General features: G+C 30.9%; 4 protein-coding genes across 4 annotated transcripts; 3 read left to right on the top strand and 1 right to left on the bottom strand.

The window, feature by feature from the left end:
- Nucleotides 1–246: 246 nt before the first annotated feature.
- Nucleotides 247–1841, top strand: LOC146540674 (uncharacterized). The gene is made up of 3 exons (XM_085206104.1): nt 247–728; nt 907–1021; nt 1496–1841. The coding sequence occupies exons 1-3, from the start codon at nt 355–357 to the stop codon at nt 1781–1783; spliced, it is 777 nt and encodes a 258-aa protein (XP_085062230.1). The 5' UTR covers nt 247–354; the 3' UTR covers nt 1784–1841.
- A 697-nt stretch (nt 1842–2538) lies between these two features.
- LOC146540673 (bleomycin hydrolase) lies at nt 2539–10509 on the bottom strand. The gene is made up of 12 exons (XM_085198165.1): nt 10269–10509; nt 9923–10080; nt 9458–9588; nt 8856–8970; nt 8476–8613; nt 7732–7852; nt 6524–6651; nt 5928–6055; nt 5327–5425; nt 4942–5062; nt 4458–4568; nt 2539–3913 (listed from the first exon to the last, which is right to left on the bottom strand). Exons 1-12 carry the CDS (start codon nt 10351–10353, stop codon nt 3791–3793), a joined length of 1458 nt encoding a protein of 485 aa, XP_085054291.1. The 5' UTR covers nt 10354–10509; the 3' UTR covers nt 2539–3790.
- Nucleotides 10510–10930: 421 nt separating this feature from the next.
- Nucleotides 10931–13314, top strand: LOC146540672 (uncharacterized). The gene is made up of 3 exons (XM_085203858.1): nt 10931–11186; nt 11491–11592; nt 11954–13314. Exons 1-3 carry the CDS (start codon nt 11046–11048, stop codon nt 12368–12370), a joined length of 660 nt encoding a protein of 219 aa, XP_085059984.1. The 5' UTR covers nt 10931–11045; the 3' UTR covers nt 12371–13314.
- A 111-nt stretch (nt 13315–13425) lies between these two features.
- Nucleotides 13426–15001, top strand: LOC146540671 (uncharacterized). Its single transcript, XM_085203846.1, has one exon. The coding sequence runs from the start codon at nt 13919–13921 to the stop codon at nt 14849–14851; it is 933 nt and encodes a 310-aa protein (XP_085059972.1). The 5' UTR covers nt 13426–13918; the 3' UTR covers nt 14852–15001.
- Nucleotides 15002–21456: the final 6455 nt, after the last annotated feature.

The raw sequence follows: 21456 nt of genomic DNA, 5'->3' as shown, positions 1-21456 counted from the left end.
CAGAATTTGAAATGAAAGAAATGGGGGAACGGGAAAGTCTTAATGAGAAGAGGAGTGTTTTAATACAAAGTTCCCTGTGCCTACCCTGTAAAAAATAAAGTTAAATATATTTATATGTCTCTATAAAATATAGTGAAGTATAGTTATAAATGGCTTGTATAAATTTTAGTTACGGAGCATGATGTTAAAATTAACTTGGCTTATTGTGCTGCCATTTTTGCAATTTGCGTCCGGATGACATATGACATTTAATTTTGACATTAGAATAGTGGATTGTGAAATGTCATTTTCAATTTGTACATGCCTAATGGTGAATTTAATTTGTTATAATATGTAATGGTTTAAGTTAATAAAATGCAATTAGTTACAAAAGTACATCTATATAGAAATCCTTACACAATTTGCTGTATAACAGAGGACCGTATTACACTGCCTGATAGTCATAGTTGCAAGTCAATTGGTGTTAAGTGCGATATTAGCAATTTAAATATTGGGGATTATATTGAAGTTAAATATGAACCACTATTAAACGAAGACAAAAATATATTAAAGTTAAGCACTACTGCCTTGTTTCTACAGCCTTTTCTTAAAGAATGTGTTAATTCTAATGTTTATAGAAAAAATGTTATCACTTATCTAAATAAAGTATGTGGTTATCCAAATAGTGGGACTGTGTATTTTAAATTAATTCTAGTACCACCGGACAAGGAAGTCATTGATTATGCTTGGTGAGTTTACCATTACAATATAATTTCATGTGAATTACTGTTAATTTGGACATAAATGTTGTTTCTGTGACTGAATGCAGTACATGTTCTATAAAATATATGTTTATACTTTTTTCTAAGTGTAATTTAAATATTTATTTGCTTACTTAAATGTAATAAAATATATGTATTTTTTTAGGAACACAAGAATGCTACATTTAGTATGGACTAGAGTAGAAATAGAGAATGCATTTTCTTGGCTTTCCACTCTTGGTGGAGCTTACTCTGCTTTAGGTGACTATTTTGAGCACTGTGTGAGTATTTGTTATCTGATGTTCTAATTAGACATAAAATGTTGCAAAAAACATAATTGTTATTTTACTTTTTGATGTTTTATTAATTTGTCTGTCTATAAATATGTCAATGAAGATATACTCTGTAATATTTTTTACTACAGAGCAAATGTTAAATGTGGGCATGTTGTGTGTAATTTGATGTTTATTGCTATAATTTGAGACTATACTAATAAAAGAATTGAGTTAATTTTAATGATATTTGTTATTTTAATTACATTTGTTATATTGTTAATTATATTTCAAATATTTTTACACCTTCCTCGACTTAATATTAAACTAATCTTTATTGTAAAAAAATATTCTTATTGCAAATTCTCAGATAGGCATAGCAACAGCCAGTTTGTTAGGGGGAACCCCTACCCTCACAAGTAAAACATTTCATTGTTTTTTTTTTCAACTAAAATAATAAACCTGCTGTTTCTTTACTTTCAGGCTGAAGAAGCAGGAAAAATATCAATGAGACAGTACAAACTATCTAAAATGTTAGGAGATGAGAGCTTAGCAGCCCGAAGTAGACTATATTCAGCGATAGCCTACTCTCAAAAGGGCCATCTTAAGTTATCTAGGCATATAGTTAGAAATATAGCAGCATTTGCAAGAGAAACTCATGATGTTAGGCTGAACAGAATGTGTCAGGGTGTATGGGTCAAATTAAAATATTTACAAGGTGAAAGAAATTTATACTTAGACAATTGTAAGCTAAAAGTGAATACAAAGTGAAAGTGTTTTATAATACTTTGTTGTATTTTTTTATTGTTGCAATAAATCTTGAAACAAACATGTTGGGTTTTATTATTGACAGTAAGTAATTTTGGTTTTTGTGGTAATATTCATGTTTACTTAGTTTTGTGCTCTATCTGGCTTATAGCAGGGTAGGCAGACAAAACCTACTGCTAAGATATTCCCCAATTATCACATAAAGTTATCATCCATAAACTGACGTCTTACACGTCTGGCAAGCTATAATCAAAGAAATAAAATCCAATTTTTTGAAATTAAGCTTCACAAAAGATTAAGTTAATATTAAATTCATTTAAAAATATATTTAATATTTTAAAATGCTTAGTTCCACAATAAAGGAAGAAAGATATTCAGAAGTATATAAAAAAAATGTAGCAACATTTGAACCTTTAACCTCCTAGGAACCCATTTAAGTAGAGCTTGGAGCCAATAAAAAAATATAACAATCATAAAAACTTTGGTAAAGTAATATGATAACATACTACATAAATCATTGTTCAAATTTTAATATATAATTTTTTTTGGCTTCACATTGTATCCCGCATATATCATGAAAGGGGGAGGGAATCTAATGTTAAGATATTCTGTTTTCCACTCATGCATTGTGTGTAGAATGGAGGTTGTCCAGGCCGCGCAGTCTTGTTACCAAAGTAGGAAATGAAAATAATTCATTGCCCTAATTAGAATTGAACCCTCAATTGTCGCATTACACTATAAAAAATAAAACACATATCTATTGTGAAACACTTTATTGTCTTAGTAAAAATAGCACATGGTGGTAACTGGTTTTGAACACAAGCTGTTTGTTATTTATTATGTGGTCTTATCTAACAGAAAGCAATGTCTATAATAGTGTGAATCAAATAAATAAAAATGAGATTTCAACTAAAAATTTGAATGCCAAAAGAATATAAATTTTAACCTAATTAAAAAATCAGTAATCATTTAGAAGAGATCTATAAACTTTTAAACCTAAATTAATAAAAAAATAGTTATTAAAAAAAAATCAAATTTATAGAATTACAAATTCTACTTTTCTACAATCAAGAAAAATATGAAACAATTTGATATAATATTTTGGAATTATTATCAAAAAAAATCTTTTTTCCATATAATTGGTACATACATGATTTTAAAATGGCAGTCATGTTATATTAGCACCATACTGTAAACTATAAAACTACTTGACACGGGTTAGGGCCATTCATAAACTATATCACCCTACACTATATTTTCCTTTTTTGTGTGACGTCACATGTGTATGGCCCTTTACTTAGTGTGACGTCACATATTTTTCAATTAGAAAATTTTCAATTAAAAGCAGCAAATACCGTTAATTATAAATTATGGATATTTAACGTATTTTTATTTGTTCTTTGACTATGGTGTCCCGAGAGTGCTACTGGAGCACAAATCACTTTATCAATATCACATTGTGTGGAGAAGACACAAAGGAGAGTGGTACGGTGAAAAGAGAATATGTTACATCATAGAAAAATGAGTGTTAAAAAGAGATCCAGTTAATAAATTGCCTTCATCTATAAATATTAAGGTAAGTGTTGTACCTTCATCGATTATTTATGTCCCCCTTATATAGGGGCATAGTTTATGAATGACTCTCTTAACTGTTTAGTTTTATATTTTAACTTATAAAGTTTCATATAAGTTGTATGAAAATTTTACAATTACATGAACTTGTAATATACCAGATATTACTTTCTATTCATTATATAATTATGCAAATATGTATATATATTTTAGTTTTTATATTAGAATCATTCTCCATCACACTGTGTCTCAACCAAAGTTTACAAATAAAAATATTAATGGTGTTAGATAAATCTATTATAATATTATGTTTATGACGTTAGTGGCTTTCACAGTTATGCTAAAAAGGATAATTGATTTTTTTTTATTCAAGAAAAATTAAGATATACAAACTAAATATAAACTGATATGAAAGCATATTATAATTGAACACACAAATTATTCCTTATCACATATGGGGCAAGCGAGAGTACCCATGGGGTCCCAAGCTGGTAACAGCGTGGGTTTTTGCTTGAAAACGTTAAGCACATCTTGTGACACATGCTTTTTGTCCACAACCACCTGAAATTATATAATTTTTTATAAGAAAAAAAAAAATAGACAAAGAGCTTGAATTAATTAACTTTTTTTTGCTTTATACTGTATTCCATATAATAAAACAGTATGTCCGAATATAAATTCAAATTCAAAATATTCTTTATTCAAATAAACTTATTATTAAGCACTTTTGAATCGTCGAATGAACATATGAACAAAAAGCTACCATCTAATGTTATAATAAAATGATAGTAGTATTAGGTATAATAAAATTGTAGTATATGGTTTATATGTCTGTCTGTAAGTATTCTATTTGTAAAGTCTTTACAGACTTTCAGCTTGTATAAATACAGTAAATTTTGACTTTTAGTTCTACCATCTATGTTTCTATGTTTTTATACAGTATAAAGTGAGGGCTTGTGTTATTATATGCCTATTGTATATCAGTTTAACATTTTTTAGATTTTAACAATATCAACAGGTTTCTTTTTTTATAGTAAAAATTGTTAAAAAAATGTTTTGTTAAAAAAAATTTCTTAAGTCTGGAGTAACTAAAAATGCTATTTACCTCATATACAAACTCCCTGAACCAGGGCTCGGTGAGTAAGATATATCCTTTATCATATTCCTTGTCTCCATGGGAATTCTCTACTCGGAATTTAATTGGGTTACCTTGCTCCTACAGAAGAATAAAAGTTATATACATAATATATTACAAAATATCAATCACTTTCGTCGGATATTTAATACTTCAATTAATTTTTGTACATACAATAAATACAACGTAAACAAATCAAAGACCAAAGTTCAATATTAGATTCACGCAGTATCCCGCTTATAGCAGTATAGTCAGGGGAAATCTAGTGGCAAAATACTCCCCATCCACCGCCTAATTTTTTTTGACACGGTTGAGAGGCGGAAGTTCGACCGCGCTTTGTCTTTTTATGAGGGCAAAGATAATAAAAATAATAAAAAATCCATTTCTCCGATAGGGAATCGAACCCTCTAACGTCGCATTTACACTGATAACATATATCTATATAAGTACTCACATCAATCCCCAAACCAGTGAAGACCATGGCATGTGTCATACACGAGTCTCCATACAAAAGACGATCTGCCTTGTTCAATCCAATTTGCACTTCATTATTGAACAATAACTTGAAATCGTGCCTGATAAATAAATAATATATTTGTTAAATTTATATTAACTATCTTTTCTTCCTATCCTATATCTTATAAAACAAAGTCGGATTTCGCGTCTGTCTGGCCTTTCTAACTTTTCTTCTTCTAAACCACCCAACGGATTTTGATGCGGTTTACACCATTAGGTCGAATATTTCTTAGGGAAGGTTTATATAAGGTCTTAACACTAGATTCTGATTTCTTCACTTCTTCATTAGAGACATTGAAAAAAAGGAATATGTATATACTTACGCATCTAAATCTTCCAGGCCATACTTCCTTTCCAAACGTTTAGAAGACTCGCAACCAAACCACACTGCTTCTCCCGATTGAATGCTGTCTTTTACTGCTCTGTAATATGAAAATAATTATGACTACTACTATAATACAAAAAATAGCATTAAGTTTAAAGCACACACTGAAATGTTTTAACACAAGGTTCCCAGGTTCCCTTAGCCTATGCTGATATGCACACAACACAGCCTATAAGTGTAGTAGTTGTGTCAAGACACTCTTCTTTTCACTTTATGCTAATGAAATTAATATGAAAATAATCATTCATTTAGAGGTAGATTTCGCAGTTATTACATCCAACTGTAAACGTGACGGTTGAGGGCTTATTCTAACTGGGGGAATAAATTTATTTTATTTCTTCCCTCTGATAATGAGACGGCAAGAAGCACGGCGCGGCGTTGAGTTCCTCCGCTCCATAAGCAATATCTCAAAGAATTGTGGAAACAAAGTGTACATTTCGTTTTAGTACGTTTCTTCTGCCTACCTTGATTTATACAAGGAAGTTCAAAACTATAAGCACCACACTTAACTCAATATACATATTAATAAATATATTTACTTTATAAGAACCTCGATCGGTTGGTTATTGTACAATGTTTCCCTCGCGCCAACAACGTTGCCGAGGCACTGAAGCGTGTAGAGGCGACCGAACGGGTTGGATTCCCGGGGATCGCTTACCAGACATACCTGTGAATATTATTATAAAATAATGAATTTATTATATAAACTAGAAATAAATAGAGTAATTCAAAATAAAAACCTACTAAAGGACTTTGCCGCTAATAAGTACGACTTCATTTCGGAATGAGGCGTGTAGTTATGGTGGCGATAGGTTTATGCCTGCGGGCTTCGCCCTTAACAAATGGCGTTTTATTTTACAACGATAATTTTATTATTTATTTTGTATGAAAAAAAAAAATATAAAACTGACTACCAAACTATAAAACTGATGTTTCATTTAAAGTGGTGCTAACTAAAAAAACTCTGTATATGGTTCATATTTATTGCAATCGTTTTCTGTAGTGCTGTATTTAATAAACATATTTTACACATATTAACTTGATTTTGCAAATAGCTATTTACTTAAAATTATTGGCAGTTCATACAAAATAAATACAACATTATATAATGCTGCTATAAAAAAATTATAGTTACCTTATCATTGACATCAAAAAGAGGTCTAACATGTTTATCATAAAATTCCTGAGGAGTGAGGGCTCCGAAGGTATTATACTCTTTTTCCTTGTTATAAAACTCATATGTGAACTTTTCTGGAGGGATTCCTGTAAAAGACATGTAAAATGTTTATTATATTATGTCGATACAGCGCGGTTGACGAATTTGAGTGACCTTTTGCGCATTCCTTCCTTGGCATGTAAATAATCGAAAGTGAGAAAAAATCTAAAAATAATGTCAGGAAATAAAAATATTTCATTCCCATTAGTGGCCTCGTCGGATCTCGGGAAATGGAGTCAAACCATGGCGTCGAGTTCTACCACTTCACACATAACATATTGAAAATTGGGCAGTGCGTGGGAAACGGAATGTTTTAATACTAGGTTCCTGCTGTCTTCTTTACTTTACGGGAAAAAGCGAAAAGCTACTGTAATATTTTTAATTTTAACTACCTACATAATAAAAATTATTACCATGGAAAATGACTGTTTTTGCGATTTGATAGCTGGTATATTTAAAATCAATTTATTCATTTTACAAAATGTCTTTAAGATCATTATTTGCATTGTTTCTCATTGATGAAGTTTGCATAGAAAAATAATATTATTATAAGGTCAGGATATCCAATATAACGCATCTAATTTTGTTATTAGGCTAAGGACTAGAAAAATACAGAATCCAAAACTATTGAGTGTACATAATTCAACTGAGATGGAGACTTGTTTATAGCTCTTTGTTTGAAACGAATCATTCTAAATTTAATATAAATATAAGTGTTTATTATAACTCAAAGTACAGGGACAACAGTTTAAGATATATATTTTTTATAACATATAAATAATACATATAAGTAATAATCTATAACTATATTCATTCTTATTCAAGCAAACAGTAATAAATATACTATTTAATTACGTGCCTCCTATATATAAGTATCATTAAGTCACATATTTTATGTTTTTCAAGATTAGACTTGCCATTGTGGCGCATGGGCACAAGTGTGTGGGAGTGGGATCTCTTGTGGGATTGACTTCCCCTTTTTACCTCCGAGGTATAAATTATTATTAATTAAAATTTTCATTTTTTCGCTTTGGTATCAAGGCGAAAGTGCGTCCCACCATTCAACAGATTGTCTTAACAGGTTCTCTCTGCTTGAAAACAACGTGAAGCTGAAAAAAACGACTTACCTAAGCAGGTAGATACAATGTTATAGATGACTGCAATTTGTCTGTCTATCGCGTCTTGTACTTCTTCTTCAGACGCACCGTTGGCAACTAGAGATCTTAATTCTTTAGCGTATTCGCGCAACTGAAATATTTTTTATAAAAAAATTGTAAATCAATAAATTAGCTTCACACTGTATCTTGCACATAGCAAGGTAGGCAGAGATAACCTAGTGTTGAGACACTTAGTCCCCCACTTTCCACTGATTTTTGCTAGCCAGAGTTAGGAAATGAAAATGTTAAAAAATAAAAATTTATTCCCAAGTGGGGATCAAACCCACAACTATTGCGTTATAGTCACACCCTAGTACCCCTGCACCACAACCATCTCATAAATATATGATATTGTAATAATATGAATTTTAAATATGATTATTAATTATTATTATAAAATTAAACAGATTTATTTGGGTATGTTGTAAGTTTTTACTAAAATAATAAACTTAAATACAAAACTGTACCTATTTTATTATTCTCTATTTAACTTCTCTGTATAAATGATTGTTACATTATTTCTCCAAAAGGACTAAATAAAATTAAATTATATTGTGTGACTTTGAAGTTCTTTTTATTGAAATAATCACTGTTTATACAAGTTGATATAGTTATATACCAATATGGACTTTTTATAATACTTTAAAATTGAAATAACTAATTTAGTATATAATGATGATGGATTATTGAATAATATAATATATAATTTATTACCTTTGTTTTGATTAAAGCATTCATATGCAGGCTACGCCTAGAGCTAAAGGTTTCTGGGAAACATTTCTTCGGCATTAAACCATGTTTGTTCACTAGGTTTACTATGAGATCCCACTGTCCACCATCATTAATTGGGTCCTAAAAAATATTTATAACTTTTTTTTAGAAATTGTATTAAAATTTTAATGTAGTGAGATTTGACCCCACACCTTTTGGAAATGGTCCAAGAGCTCTGACCATACATTTTTATCAAGCTTTGTCGAAATTTCTATATGTTTATTATAACTTACTTGTTAGTACGTAGTTACTTCTGTATACCTGACATTTTTACAAATTTCTGCTATACTCTGTTAATTGTTAATTTTTTAGTTATAAATTACCTTGAGTAAGAAATTAACTAGGCGTCCATCCAACTCTTCACCTTGTCTTGCTGTTTGGACAATATTGTTCAACCAATAGTGTGATCTCTCAATTTTATCCCAGAAAAATAGATAGCTGCAAAGAATAGTCTTATTTTAACTAATTATACAATTGAGAGAATTTTTTTTCAATTATTTCCATTTTCTACAACAATGTGCTGCATTAGTTTAAGCATCATCATTCTCTTAATAATCATACAACCTTTTACAAAAGTAATTTAAAATATATAATTTTTATATTTAAAATATCTATACCTATATGCTAGAGGGAATCATTTAAAACAAATAGAATGTAATATGCAATTTTCAAATACAAATATGTAAACAAGTGGTAAGATATGTGAACGAGTGGTTGATAAGAAATAATCTTATCAAAGACCAGTTGTTCACATATATATGAATTAATACATTTTATTTATGTTTACAATTTAATTCAAGTACCAAATTTTATATTTTTCCTTTTTTATTATTATATGTTGTTTTTAATATAAATAATAAGTGATATTTTACATAATTATCAATATGAATAAATGATATGAGAATTGGTTTGAAGCAAAACATACCTTTGCGAAAATTCAAATTCTTCAATCCCATATTTTTTCATAAAAGGCAGTCTCATAACATTTAAAATTGCGAACAGCCAACATCTACCCGTGTACTCTTGATTTGTAACAGGCTTACCTTCTGACTCGATCTGATAAAACAAAGATAGTGTTTATATGTTATAATAATAAATTGCATTATTATTAGTTTTAAGAGTACCTATATGAATAAGGATGACCTAATTGAAAAATGAAGTTTCTTTCGGAAATAATACTTAAATGATTTACTACAACTATAAAACAATTACAGTTCTGGGGCAGTGAGAGAGCAAATGATTGGAGAAACATTGGTTGTGGCTTTGATCCCCACTTGTGGCAATTATTACACTTATATTATTTTTAATTCCTCTTCGGGTAGAAAGTGTGGTGTTAATTTATCTTATTTGTGAAATATAATTAAATTAAAACTATGAAGCTTAATCTTACCTTAACATTAAAAACATGTAGTTGTCTTTCTGTCTTCCTCTTACTTATGGCTACTTCGAATGGATCAAATCTTGCACATACATTTTGAGCAAGTTCATTCTTAGGATCAGTATAGAAATTATTTCTTAGTTTTTCTAATTTTTCAATACTTAAAGGTTCTGTAACAGTTTTAATTTAACATAAGAAATTAATGAATCCTAAGTCTTAATAAGGAATTAAAAACAAAGGATTTTTTTGTTTTATCCAATAATGTTGATACAAAAATGATCACAAATCACTTGAAACATGGATATTATAAAACAAAGAAATTAGCATATATATAAATATATTTAAATAATCTACTTACTCGAAGACATACTTGCACACAGTATTCTAGCTCTGAAAAATGTACTTGTCTTCAACAGAGCGAATTGCAAGGAGCTTATATTCATTAAAGAAAATAAATATTGATTAATGTGCCGGTGGGCTCTACAGTTACTATCGCGTTCGTAAATGTAACATATAAGTTATATCTATTATTTATACAAGCCAGACTGCCAGATAGTCAATGATGATATGTAAAATTGAATCGAATAACCAATTATAGCAGAGCGCAGCTGATAGCTATCATTTGTCTGACAATTTTGACAGTTGGTTGAATTTTCAATTTACAATCATAAACTTTGATTAAGTAAAAATTTACTAAATATTTATAGTTATTGTGCATTAAAATATAATTATATTTAAATTCATTAATATTAAACTCTAAAAATTATAATAAATATAACGAAACGTTATGTATTTTGTTTATGGCAATAATAAGCAAAAAATGGCGGAAAAATCAAATACTGTAGTTAAGAAATAAACAGTAGTAATTATGTACTGTAATAAACAATGATTTCTGAATCATATTGTATAATAAAATATATTTTTTATGGCTGGCGTTATAGTGCGCGTTAGTAAAACTAAAGAGAATAACAATAAGACAAAAATCAATACTTGCTCTAAAGTAAAAGGTAACACTGAAATATAATAAGGGTGGCTGAATGTATTATATAAAGACAAAACCTTTCATCTCAAAACTCAATAGTTAGAAATGTGCTAATACTTAAGCAAATACATATTATTGGCATAAAACAATAAAATGGCAGTAAAAGCCTATGAAGACGCTTGTATGCGGGCTGAACTCTTCGGTCAGCCTAAACCTGAGAGAGATGATTTTCTATCAAAACATAAACATTTAGATGTTGTAGAATTTGAAGAAGTAGATATAAAAACCACAGAGGTAAGTGCAATTTAGATTAAAATTTAGAATTAATAGTGCGATCTACAATTTGTAAATTACTGTTTCCAATTTTTCATAATGTATATAACAGGGCCAAGGCCGTTAAGGTTTAAGCGCCTAATAGGCTACTAGGTCAAAAGTAAACTGAGCAAAAATTATAGAATATCTACATTCTATTTATATTATAACTAATTTTGTATCTATATACTTAACTCCACGTTTTATCCCTAGCGTATCTATATAATTAAAAAAAATATATAATAGATAATACAATACAATTATAAATTTCTTAATATTCTTTCAGAATACTGCAATGCTCGGTAACGATTTGAATGCAGCAAGTGGAGGGCTTACTGAATTAAATACAATTCTTGATTCTACTCAAACTAAATTAAATCGTCTAAAAGTAAGCACTATTATTATTAAAATATTTTTAGCTTCACGACATGTGCTTAAAGCACGATAGAAAAAGAGTGTTAAGACGCTATAAAGAGTGTTAACTGGCGAAACTTAACGTCGCACTTATAAATATACTAGGCCGGAGAATGTTATGGATTTTTTCTCCTACAGGGGATTGAACCTACAACTATTGTACTTGCAGTCAAGTTGTCCCATGATAGCTTCGATTATTGATATACGTATTTATAGTGTTTGTGAAAGTGTTTACCGTTGTTTTTTTTTGTTGCAAAATCTTTAGTCCTAAGATTATATGATAAACCAAATGTCTCACTTATATAATTATGGAAAAAATATATGATCTCTTACAGGGAGTATGCGGAAGCGTAACAAACTTTTTCCGCTTAAAGCTTGCAACGAAAGATAATTTATCATATTCCAGCGAACCCAGTTATATTGGACAAACGAATTACGATAAAGATTATATACCGCCAAAAAGCACAGAAATTGGATTTATAAACACCGGTCTTGGTCCAAATGACAATGAGATGACACCGCGCGCGGGAAAGTTAAAACAAAATGGCGCTGATATCAATTCGGCCTTAGCAGATTTGGAGGCTATGGAAGTTGTTGAAAATACTTCCTTATTGGGTAAACCTACGGTTGTAGATCATCGTAAGCAAGTATCGTCCCAAGTGAGTAAATTAGACAATTTGATACTCCAGGCGGAGAGAGCGGAGGAGTCTTTGAAAAGTCAAAATAAACAAATGAGATCTTTCCTCCGATAAAGCTATTGTTTTATAATGTTATCTCGAAGCGAATGCCAACATTTTTATTTAGGCCGTATTAATATAATTGTACCTGCTTAATATTAAACGTCTTAGAAATAAAAGAGTTATATTTTTAAACGCAGTGATATAGGTTAAAATTGAAAGTGATTTAATTACTTTCTTTATTTTGCTGATGTTTATATAGTTTTAGCATTAAAGAATTAGATTACATTTCATACTTACAATTTTAATGTGCGTTTTCTTCTTATGATAAGAAGCTGGCTATGAAAGTTAATAATCAATTTTAGATTTAATTGGTCGGTTGTAAAGAAGACTTTATTGGTAGTACTAAGTCTACACTAAAATACCTATATACCAATTTTAAAATATAACTACATAATTTTACCTAATGTTGTATTTTATGTTATTTAAAATTATTGGAATATGAATCGAATGATTTAATAATTCCCTCTTTAATATAAAAGGTTAGCCACTTCTGACAATTGTTACGGAGATAGCTTTTAAAAAAGGTGTGATGCGTCGCTGGTGCTTTTAATGAGACATAGTCCTTAATGTAATATGCAAATTGAAAAGTGACAATATTATTAAAATATATAAAATGCTTAAATATTTCTCATATTATTATGAAATTTTATATCTTAGAACGACAAAAATTGTAACCAATATAAACTTTTAGGTAGATCTGTTGGATTTATTGTACCTATATAAACTAAGATTGAAATTATAAAAACAATTATATATTTCTGATATTTTTTTTATTTCTGTTAAAAATAAAGTTTATTATTATATTATGTAAAGAAAATAATTTTAACTGTAATAGATATCTGATGTCTTATAAATTGTGTTTTAATTAGTTATTGTATGTATGTGGCTTGGTGCAAGTACAGTATTGTGATATTACCCTTCTCTTCTTCTAAGTATAAATAAAATCTCGAAATATTTAATGGTTTTTAGTATTACTTTTTTTTCTAATACCCCGTATTTCAATAACTAAGAAAAACATTATTGATTATTTATTATACCTTTGTATTAAAATATTACCGAATAGACTCATCAATCATCATTGTATCAAGCGTATATAATTAACATTGATATATTTTTTGAAAATATAATAATTTTAAAGGAATAATTTTGACAAATTTTATTAAGTAACAAGTAAATTTAGTATTGTAGGTACGTACTCGTAGTACGTTTAGCGTGTATCGTAATAAAAATTTTTTACGATAATATATTTTATAATAACGTCTTCATTAATTCAGCCTGCCTCAACTGTAAAACACAAATAAATAAAAACAATTTAGGAATTTCCTTCAGACATCAATTATTACGTTCGAAATCCCATTTATTTTTGAAGAGTATCAATAAACAAGGAAATTTTGCTTAACGATCCACCGCTGTTGATCAAAGAGTGATTATTATTCGACATTGGCTCGTCACACGGAACAAGGGCAAACAAAAACGGGACTACACCAACCATGAAGTCTTTAGTTATATAAATGATTAGTCTACCATAACATACCAAATTAGTTCAGTATAGCCGCCGACATGCTACTTTTGTTCCTTGCCTCGCAATTAATAGTCGCTGTTATTGCAAATCCATTCCATAAGTACCCATACGTGTTTCTATTGGACATTGGAAATGAAGAATTACAATCAATTAATAATGAACAAATAAGGCTAAGCATACCCGGTGGTTCCCTGGCAGTAAAATACCCTGCGTTTGGTGAAGGAGATACGATAGGACACGTGAGAGTAAGTGGAATAGACTTCGGCACGGATCTTAAAGCGAGCATCGTCCAGGGCGGCCCTGGATATAAGTACGTCGTGCTAGTGTTCACAGGTAATCCAGGAGTGACTTACGATGCTGTTGTGACAATAGAAACTGTACCGAACGTCGATGATTCCTCTAATATGAATTCTGATGGTGAAAATCAAATTTCAGACGTTTCGAATGATATTGAAAGTGCCAAGGTCATAGATGATAACGCTGAACAACAAAGTAGTTATTCCGAGAACTCTTTAATTACGCAATCTAGTTCTAATGTTTATAAATATATAAGTAGTGAACAATCCGAGGCAGCACATGATGATGATGACGATGATGTACAAAATGACGATGAGAAAGATAGTAATAAAGAAAATGATGAAAATCAAAGTAATAACAACTACAGTGTGGAGGAAAGTCAAAGTAACACTTACATGAAAGAAGCTTATTCAGAAAATATGGATGAGAATAGACCATTAGATAGCAGAAGTGGTAGCCGATATGGTAAATATGAAGCCTTTAAGCCTCTTATTATTGGCGGTGTAAGGTTCTACCCTCAATCTGCTATTTACTCTCAAGATGAATATACAAAGCCAATTTATGATGAAGAAAATCATATTAAAAACGAAGATAATGACGAAATAAATGATAGTAAATATAAAGACAGTAATAACAATATGGATCCCGACTACGGGTCGCCCGTTGAATATTGAAAATGGTATTTTCTTTAGTTATAATATTTTAGCAAATTAAACATTTAATTTTTTGTATATAAAAAGTAACATGATTTATATTTGTATTTAGTTTGTAAAATATATATAGTACAAAGTTGCTCCATATTAAAGAAAGGGCAAATAAAAGAGAATTTTTATGTTTTTTATTTCAAGTTAAAGGGCAGTTTAAATAAAAATTAAAATTTAAAAAATGCTTGAAAAAAAACAAATGTCATGATTGTGATTACTGGTTTTACGTAATTATTTTTACCATTTATGCTTCACTTTGTTATTCATTTCTAATATATTTTAAAGATATAACTTACGATAAATAATTAAAATATATAATTATTTTAAATTAAATATCATAATTTCCCTGGAGCCATACACTTATTATTTAATTTCAAGTTTCTTCTTACTTTCTGATTACTTTACAATTATCAAAAAGGTAAAAGGTAGAAATTCTATATTCATATAGGTGATTTGGGCATGTGGAGAGAATGAGTGACAAATGGAAGTCAAAAACGATATACAAAGTAAGATTTAGTGGAAGGCGAGGTATGCGGGGGTTTGTGTTCGAGAATAGAGTATTGTTTTCGGAGGATGATCATGTAAAATGGAAGAAGTAACGTATGAAGAGGTAAATAAAAGTGGATGAAGCGAAAGAGGTATTACAGAGACTGTAGCGTTTGGGGCTCCGTTCTCTCTGGCTAAAGTGTGAAGCTGAAAAACTATAGCTACAGTACAGTCGACAAGCCGTGGCCCCTTAAAAGTTCAGTTTTCTGAACTTTTGCGTATCGTTCAGTTTGAAACAAAATAATCAAAAATAAGAAAAGTCCTAAAAACAAATTACGCAGACAACTAACTTCAGGGGGGCCACAACTTGTTGACCGTACCATAGGTATCGTTAAAAGCGTAGGCGTGCACGTGTGGGATGATTCAGACCCAGTCTTCAAATGAGCTTAGCTTCCACGTGAATAATTTTTATCGTCTCAAGGCGAAGACTTCTTTAAATGAGAAGATGAATTAGATCAATTAAGGTCTTCAGCTCTGCATGTAATAATTGAAATGAGGGTGGGTAGAGCTGTATAGGGTATAAGTTCTCATTTCTTTTTTGATTGCAATTTGATTTCAGTGTTTAAGTATGTTTTAAGTAGGCAGTATTTAATTTATATTATAATATTTATTTTATTTTAAGTAATTTCTATAGACAAATTTTTAAGCAACAATTAATTGTAAAAAAAAGTATTATTTGTTTATTGAACTGTAAAAGATGTTTATTATTGTCTGTTTTTTATATAAAAGGCTTTTGTTAACTGTTTTACTAGTAACTAGCAATGAAAAAATTTGCTACAGTTCTTTTAACTTACGTTATGATTTTTGCATAAAGATAACTTACTTTAATTAATTTAATAAAAAAACATTATTTACATTTCTGCTGTGTGTGCGCCGCCGCGGCGCAGAGGCTCAAGTGCTACTGTAAACGTAACGGTTGTAAGTTCGATTCCCACTTGGGGAGAATGAAAGAAATATTTTCATTTCCTCGCTCTGGTTACGCCGCGTCATATCCTCCACTCTACACACAATACCTCGAAAATACGACTTAAAGTGGATTAATGTGAACAGAGTGTCTTAACTCTAGGTTCCCCGGTTTCTTTTGAGATTTCAGTGAAACTTTAAAAAATTCTTTAAACATTTTTAACTTTTACAACACAATATTCATCAGTTTCTTTATTATTATACGCAACGAAGGTCATTTTCTCTGCAACGGTGTTCGTCTTTATGTAATAGGTTGTGTTTTTTGTCCTTAGATTCAACCGAATTGCATTTGTAAAGAGTGTTGTTATAACCGAACGAATCTACTCGATGTGACCCATTTGTTATTCTAGTATGAGAGGTGGCAGTAGGTTTTTGTTTTGTTTTAGTTAATGTGATAATTTTTAATTTTAAAATAGTTAGTTGGCAGTTGCGACAGGTTGTGGGTACGATTCCCACTTGAGGAAATTCAATGTTTATTACTTTATTTCTTCGTTCTGGTTTCGTGACAAATCGCGGCTTTGAGCTACGCTACTCAACACTTAACGCCTCCATAGTTCGGCGGCTTGCGGGGAGTGAAGTGCCTTAACATTAGGTTTCCTCTGCCTACTCTGCTTTTTTTTTTTTTTTTTTTTTATTTTAAAAAACTACATCCACGGGCTCATAGTTGCCCGTGCCTTTTTTTATTTTAAGAAAGTTCTTTTAATGTGGCGTACTTAATTTTGGGACAATTTAAACTGTACTTATATCTAGAGCTTATACTAGAGGGGTTGGATGAGACCCCTACTAACAATTTTTTTTTTTTTTTTTGCCTACTCTGCTACGTGCGGACTAAAAAGTGGAGCTAGCAGAAAAAGACATTTAAAATTCAATTTATTAATATAAATTATTTGACGTCGCGTGGGCTTTACTGTAAATGAAAGTATTCATAAATTTTGCTTCATTAGTGACAGGTACATACGTCATTGTACGTAATTTATTAACTTTTAAATGTAATGGAAACAAATTAAAATGTCTTTTACTTAATAATCATAAATAGGAAACTTTAAAACCCTTATTTATGTTATTATATAATAGCAGTAGCCGTGTTTGAACTGCAAATTATCTATCACTTTTGTTTTCTTAATGTTGGTAGTTCTGTATTGGTCGATCGGACTTATGCCGCATTACAATTGAGCAATCTGTGAAAATGAATATAATTATTTTATAATTATAATATTAAATAAATATAATCATTATTATAATGAGGTGACGCAGCGGCATAAGCGTGTAACTGTAAAGGGGATGATTGGGAGATCGATTCCATTTCTTGTCTCTGATATCAAGACAAAAGCGCAGTGTTTCGTGACTCGAAACACAATGCCCCTAAAATTCAGCGGAAACTGGTGGAGTGTCTTAACACTAAGTTCCCTACCTTGCTTTAAATGGGGTACAGCTTGAAGCTGAAAAAAAATGATCCTAGTGCAAAACAAACTCACACCTATCGCGTGTACGTACCTTTTAATAAAATATTTTATACTATAAAATTCAAAACCAAAAAGCCACCTCCTCACCTACACACCACAGACCACAGAATGCAAATACACATTTGACGTCGACAGCTAACGGTCAATAGAATTTCAGATTCGGCATCGAGGCAAACATGTCGCCCCATAATTCTAATTTTGAAGGCCCGTGAAATATTCACTTGGGATTGAGATGAATTGGAAGAAGTCCCAGGTCTCGCCCTGGTTGCATTTTATTTATGTTATTGGGGATTCTGATGTGGAGTTTCTAGATTTAGAGTGGTTTTTTTAGGTTTATGGTGGTTTTGGTGTATCCTGCTCATTGGAGTGTAAACAAAGGGAATCTGGGAAACCAGTGTTGCATTTCGTTCCCATTAAGACACTTTCATTCTCCGTTTTCCGTCGAATTCTAGAGGTTTTGCGTGTTGAGTGGTGGAACTCAATGCTTCGGTTTGCTTTGTTATCAGAGCGAAAGTGAAAATATTAAATATTTTATCTCGAGTGGGAATCCAACCCAGAAACTGTCGCGTTTACTGGCGCACTCTTGTGCCCTCGCGCAAAGACTAACCAATGAAGAGTTATAGATTAAAATATAATTATTACTTTTTTTGGTCAATGGGGTGTAATTGATATTTAGTTTTGGTATCAAATCCCACCAAGAATGTTTAAATAATTACTAATGAATATTTTTTTGATAGCAACTATGGTACTGATGAATATTGGTCGTATCACCCAACACCACCCACGCCATTAGGGTATATGATGATATTTTTAATTTTATAAAACATCTAAGTACAGTACATATATCATTAACTCTACTTAAGCTTCAATATAAAAATATATTTCGTATAACAAAATATATCGCAGTACTATAATATTATTGTTTTTTTATTGGGAATAATGTATTCTGTCATTTTGTCATGACCTTCTTGCAAGTAAATATGCTCTATTACGTTTATACATATACTCAGTTTTCCACTTTTCACTGAAATCTGGAGGCATTACGTGTTGAGTGGCGGAACTAAACGCCGAGCTTTGCCTTGACACCAGAGCAAAGAAATGAAAATATCATTTTTTCGAGTGGGAATCGAACCAGTCACGTTTATAGTCACACTTTTTGCCCCTGCGCGACGTCTGGCCTCAGTCAGATTTCAAAAATACATTTATACGAAAAATAAACATAGTGTTTACCATCTCCTCCATAAACAAGTTGTGGACACTGCATATTTAGCACAAAAACGGTCGCCGATTGAAATTCAGATTGGTACCATGTCGAAAATAGAACGTTCGTACGGGGACCGCTACCGAATATGTAGTGCGGTGTAGTATCACCGTTAAATTTAAATGCGATATTTACAACAATTCAGGGCTTAAACTCGATAAATGTTCTTGACAGACGGACAGACGGACGACAAAGTGATTGTATTATGGGTCCCGTTATTAGGTTTTAGGAAATTACGGAACGTACGGAACGACGTACGGAACCCTAAAAATTATTTGAAATATGTAATGTTATGTTATAGCTTTATTATAAAAACATTCGACGGTATTTTGTAAAAAAAAAAATTAGGTATATTTTCTTTCATATACATTGTGTACTTTTACATGAGTTTAAGAAAAAAATATATATTTTCTTATAAATTATATATTTTATATTAAATTGATTTTCACATCAAAACATTGAGAGATGTTCGAAGAGGAAAGGAGGCTTTGCGTGTTGAGCACAATCAATGCTGCGTAGGGCGGACTATATTATGTATATATGGCAGATATTTGATTTACTAAAGTGGGAATCGAACCCAAAACCTGTCACATTTACAGTTACACGCTTGTACCCCTACGCCACGACTGACCTCATAAAATCTCATATAATTTCTTTAAAATCTACATATTGAACTCATAGATAAGGTCGCCATAACTGTTAAATGATATGTAAATAATTGGTCAAATAATTTCACGTGTTGTTCCCTGTGACGTTATAAATTATTTATTAAATCTTTTTTCACTGTAGCGGAAACTATGTAAGTAGGTATGGGGCGGGTACGATTCTAATTAGTAGATAACTTGTTTGTGCCATTATAAATTTGACCTAAAAATTACTAAGAAATATTAAAAGAAGAGAGGAAAAAAGAGTAAAGATTGTAATTAAAAAAATGGTCAATAGGAAGTCAGTTTCGCAAACTAAGGGTTCCGCACTAATTTCAGGATTGTATTTTTTTGTTCAAAAAAAAATTATTGTGTTGTATTTTTCCAATTTTTTTTTTTTTTGTAAGCTCCAAGGAATCGGGATTTCAGATGGATAGATGGACAACAAAATGATTCTATAAGGATTCCGTTTTTATATTTTGCGGTACGTACATAACCCTAAAAATAGTTAAGGCGTCCGCATCGATTAATTCGCCTAAATTCTAATTGAAACAAACACCTTTTTTTCTGTAATTTATTTTTTCAGACCGAGTTCAATAACTTCAGTATCAAGAAAAAACCCAAACAGTCTTATCCTGTTCTACTTTAGCGAACGAAACATTGTCACAGTTTGACCAAAACAAACGTCAAATCGTGAATTTTAAATCTCTTCGTGGAACGTTATAAAAAAAGTAGGATAATGATGATAGAATGTTAGTCTTCCGTTCACCATTTTCCATCGAATTATGCAGACATTGCGTGTTGAGTAGAGGCCCTCAATAACTTTAAGAAGAGTGGAGATGGAACCCACAACCAGTTACGTTTATAGTCACACATTGTGCTCCTGCACCACAACTGGCCAAATGAGAAACGGAGTATCGTAATAGTAGATTCCCTCTGCCTAACCTGTGTGCGAAATAAAAAAATTATGTATACCATTTTAAATTGTTATTAAGGTAAGGGTAAGGTTTTAAAATTGTATTATAGAATTAATAATTGTGTACTTCAAGCGGGCGAAGCCGCCAGCGGATGCTAGTAATATTAATAATCGGTAACACAAATATAATATATAGGTAAATAAAGTATCTGTGCTATACAAATCGAAAATTCGAATTGTTTTGAAAATTTGTTTGGTATACGAAACACCTGGATATTTTTAATCTAAAGCATAGAATGTCAACATGCTCGTACTGATTAAAAGCTGTATTATTTAGAAGCTTGTAAACATTTAGTGATTTGTGCTATAACAATGCGAGAGTAGCGTATTCTGTTCCTTTATAACTCCTGACTCACTCCAGCTCGTGTGCCGGACAGACGGGAGCAAAACAATCAGGTGAATACTTAACTTGATTAATATATCCTATATTTAGAACATCAAATATTTTAACTCGTAAACTTCTACTTGCAATGAATTCTGCTTGCCTGCATATATTTGTATGTAAACATTTAGTAATGTTTAATTACAATACAACTTATATTATACTAGCTTTCTCACAAGAATGAAAAAAAAAAGCGTTGAGTGGTGGAGCTCAACGCCGCGCTTTGACTCCTTACCAGAGTGAAGAAATAAAGTGCCCGCGCCTCTTAGAAGTCGTTCAAGTAGGTACCTATCGCTCAGTGGTCAGAGCCTTAGAAGGTTCCAAGATGCGCTGGTTCAAA

The sequence above is a fragment of the Heliconius melpomene genome, chromosome 2 (assembly GCF_056956725.1).
Source record: "Heliconius melpomene rosina isolate 202511_hmr_F chromosome 2, ASM5695672v1, whole genome shotgun sequence".
NCBI classification, from domain to species: Eukaryota; Metazoa; Arthropoda; class Insecta; order Lepidoptera; family Nymphalidae; genus Heliconius; species Heliconius melpomene.
Note: the sequence above shows the minus strand (reverse complement) of the source record. Positions and strands in the feature narration are given on the sequence as shown.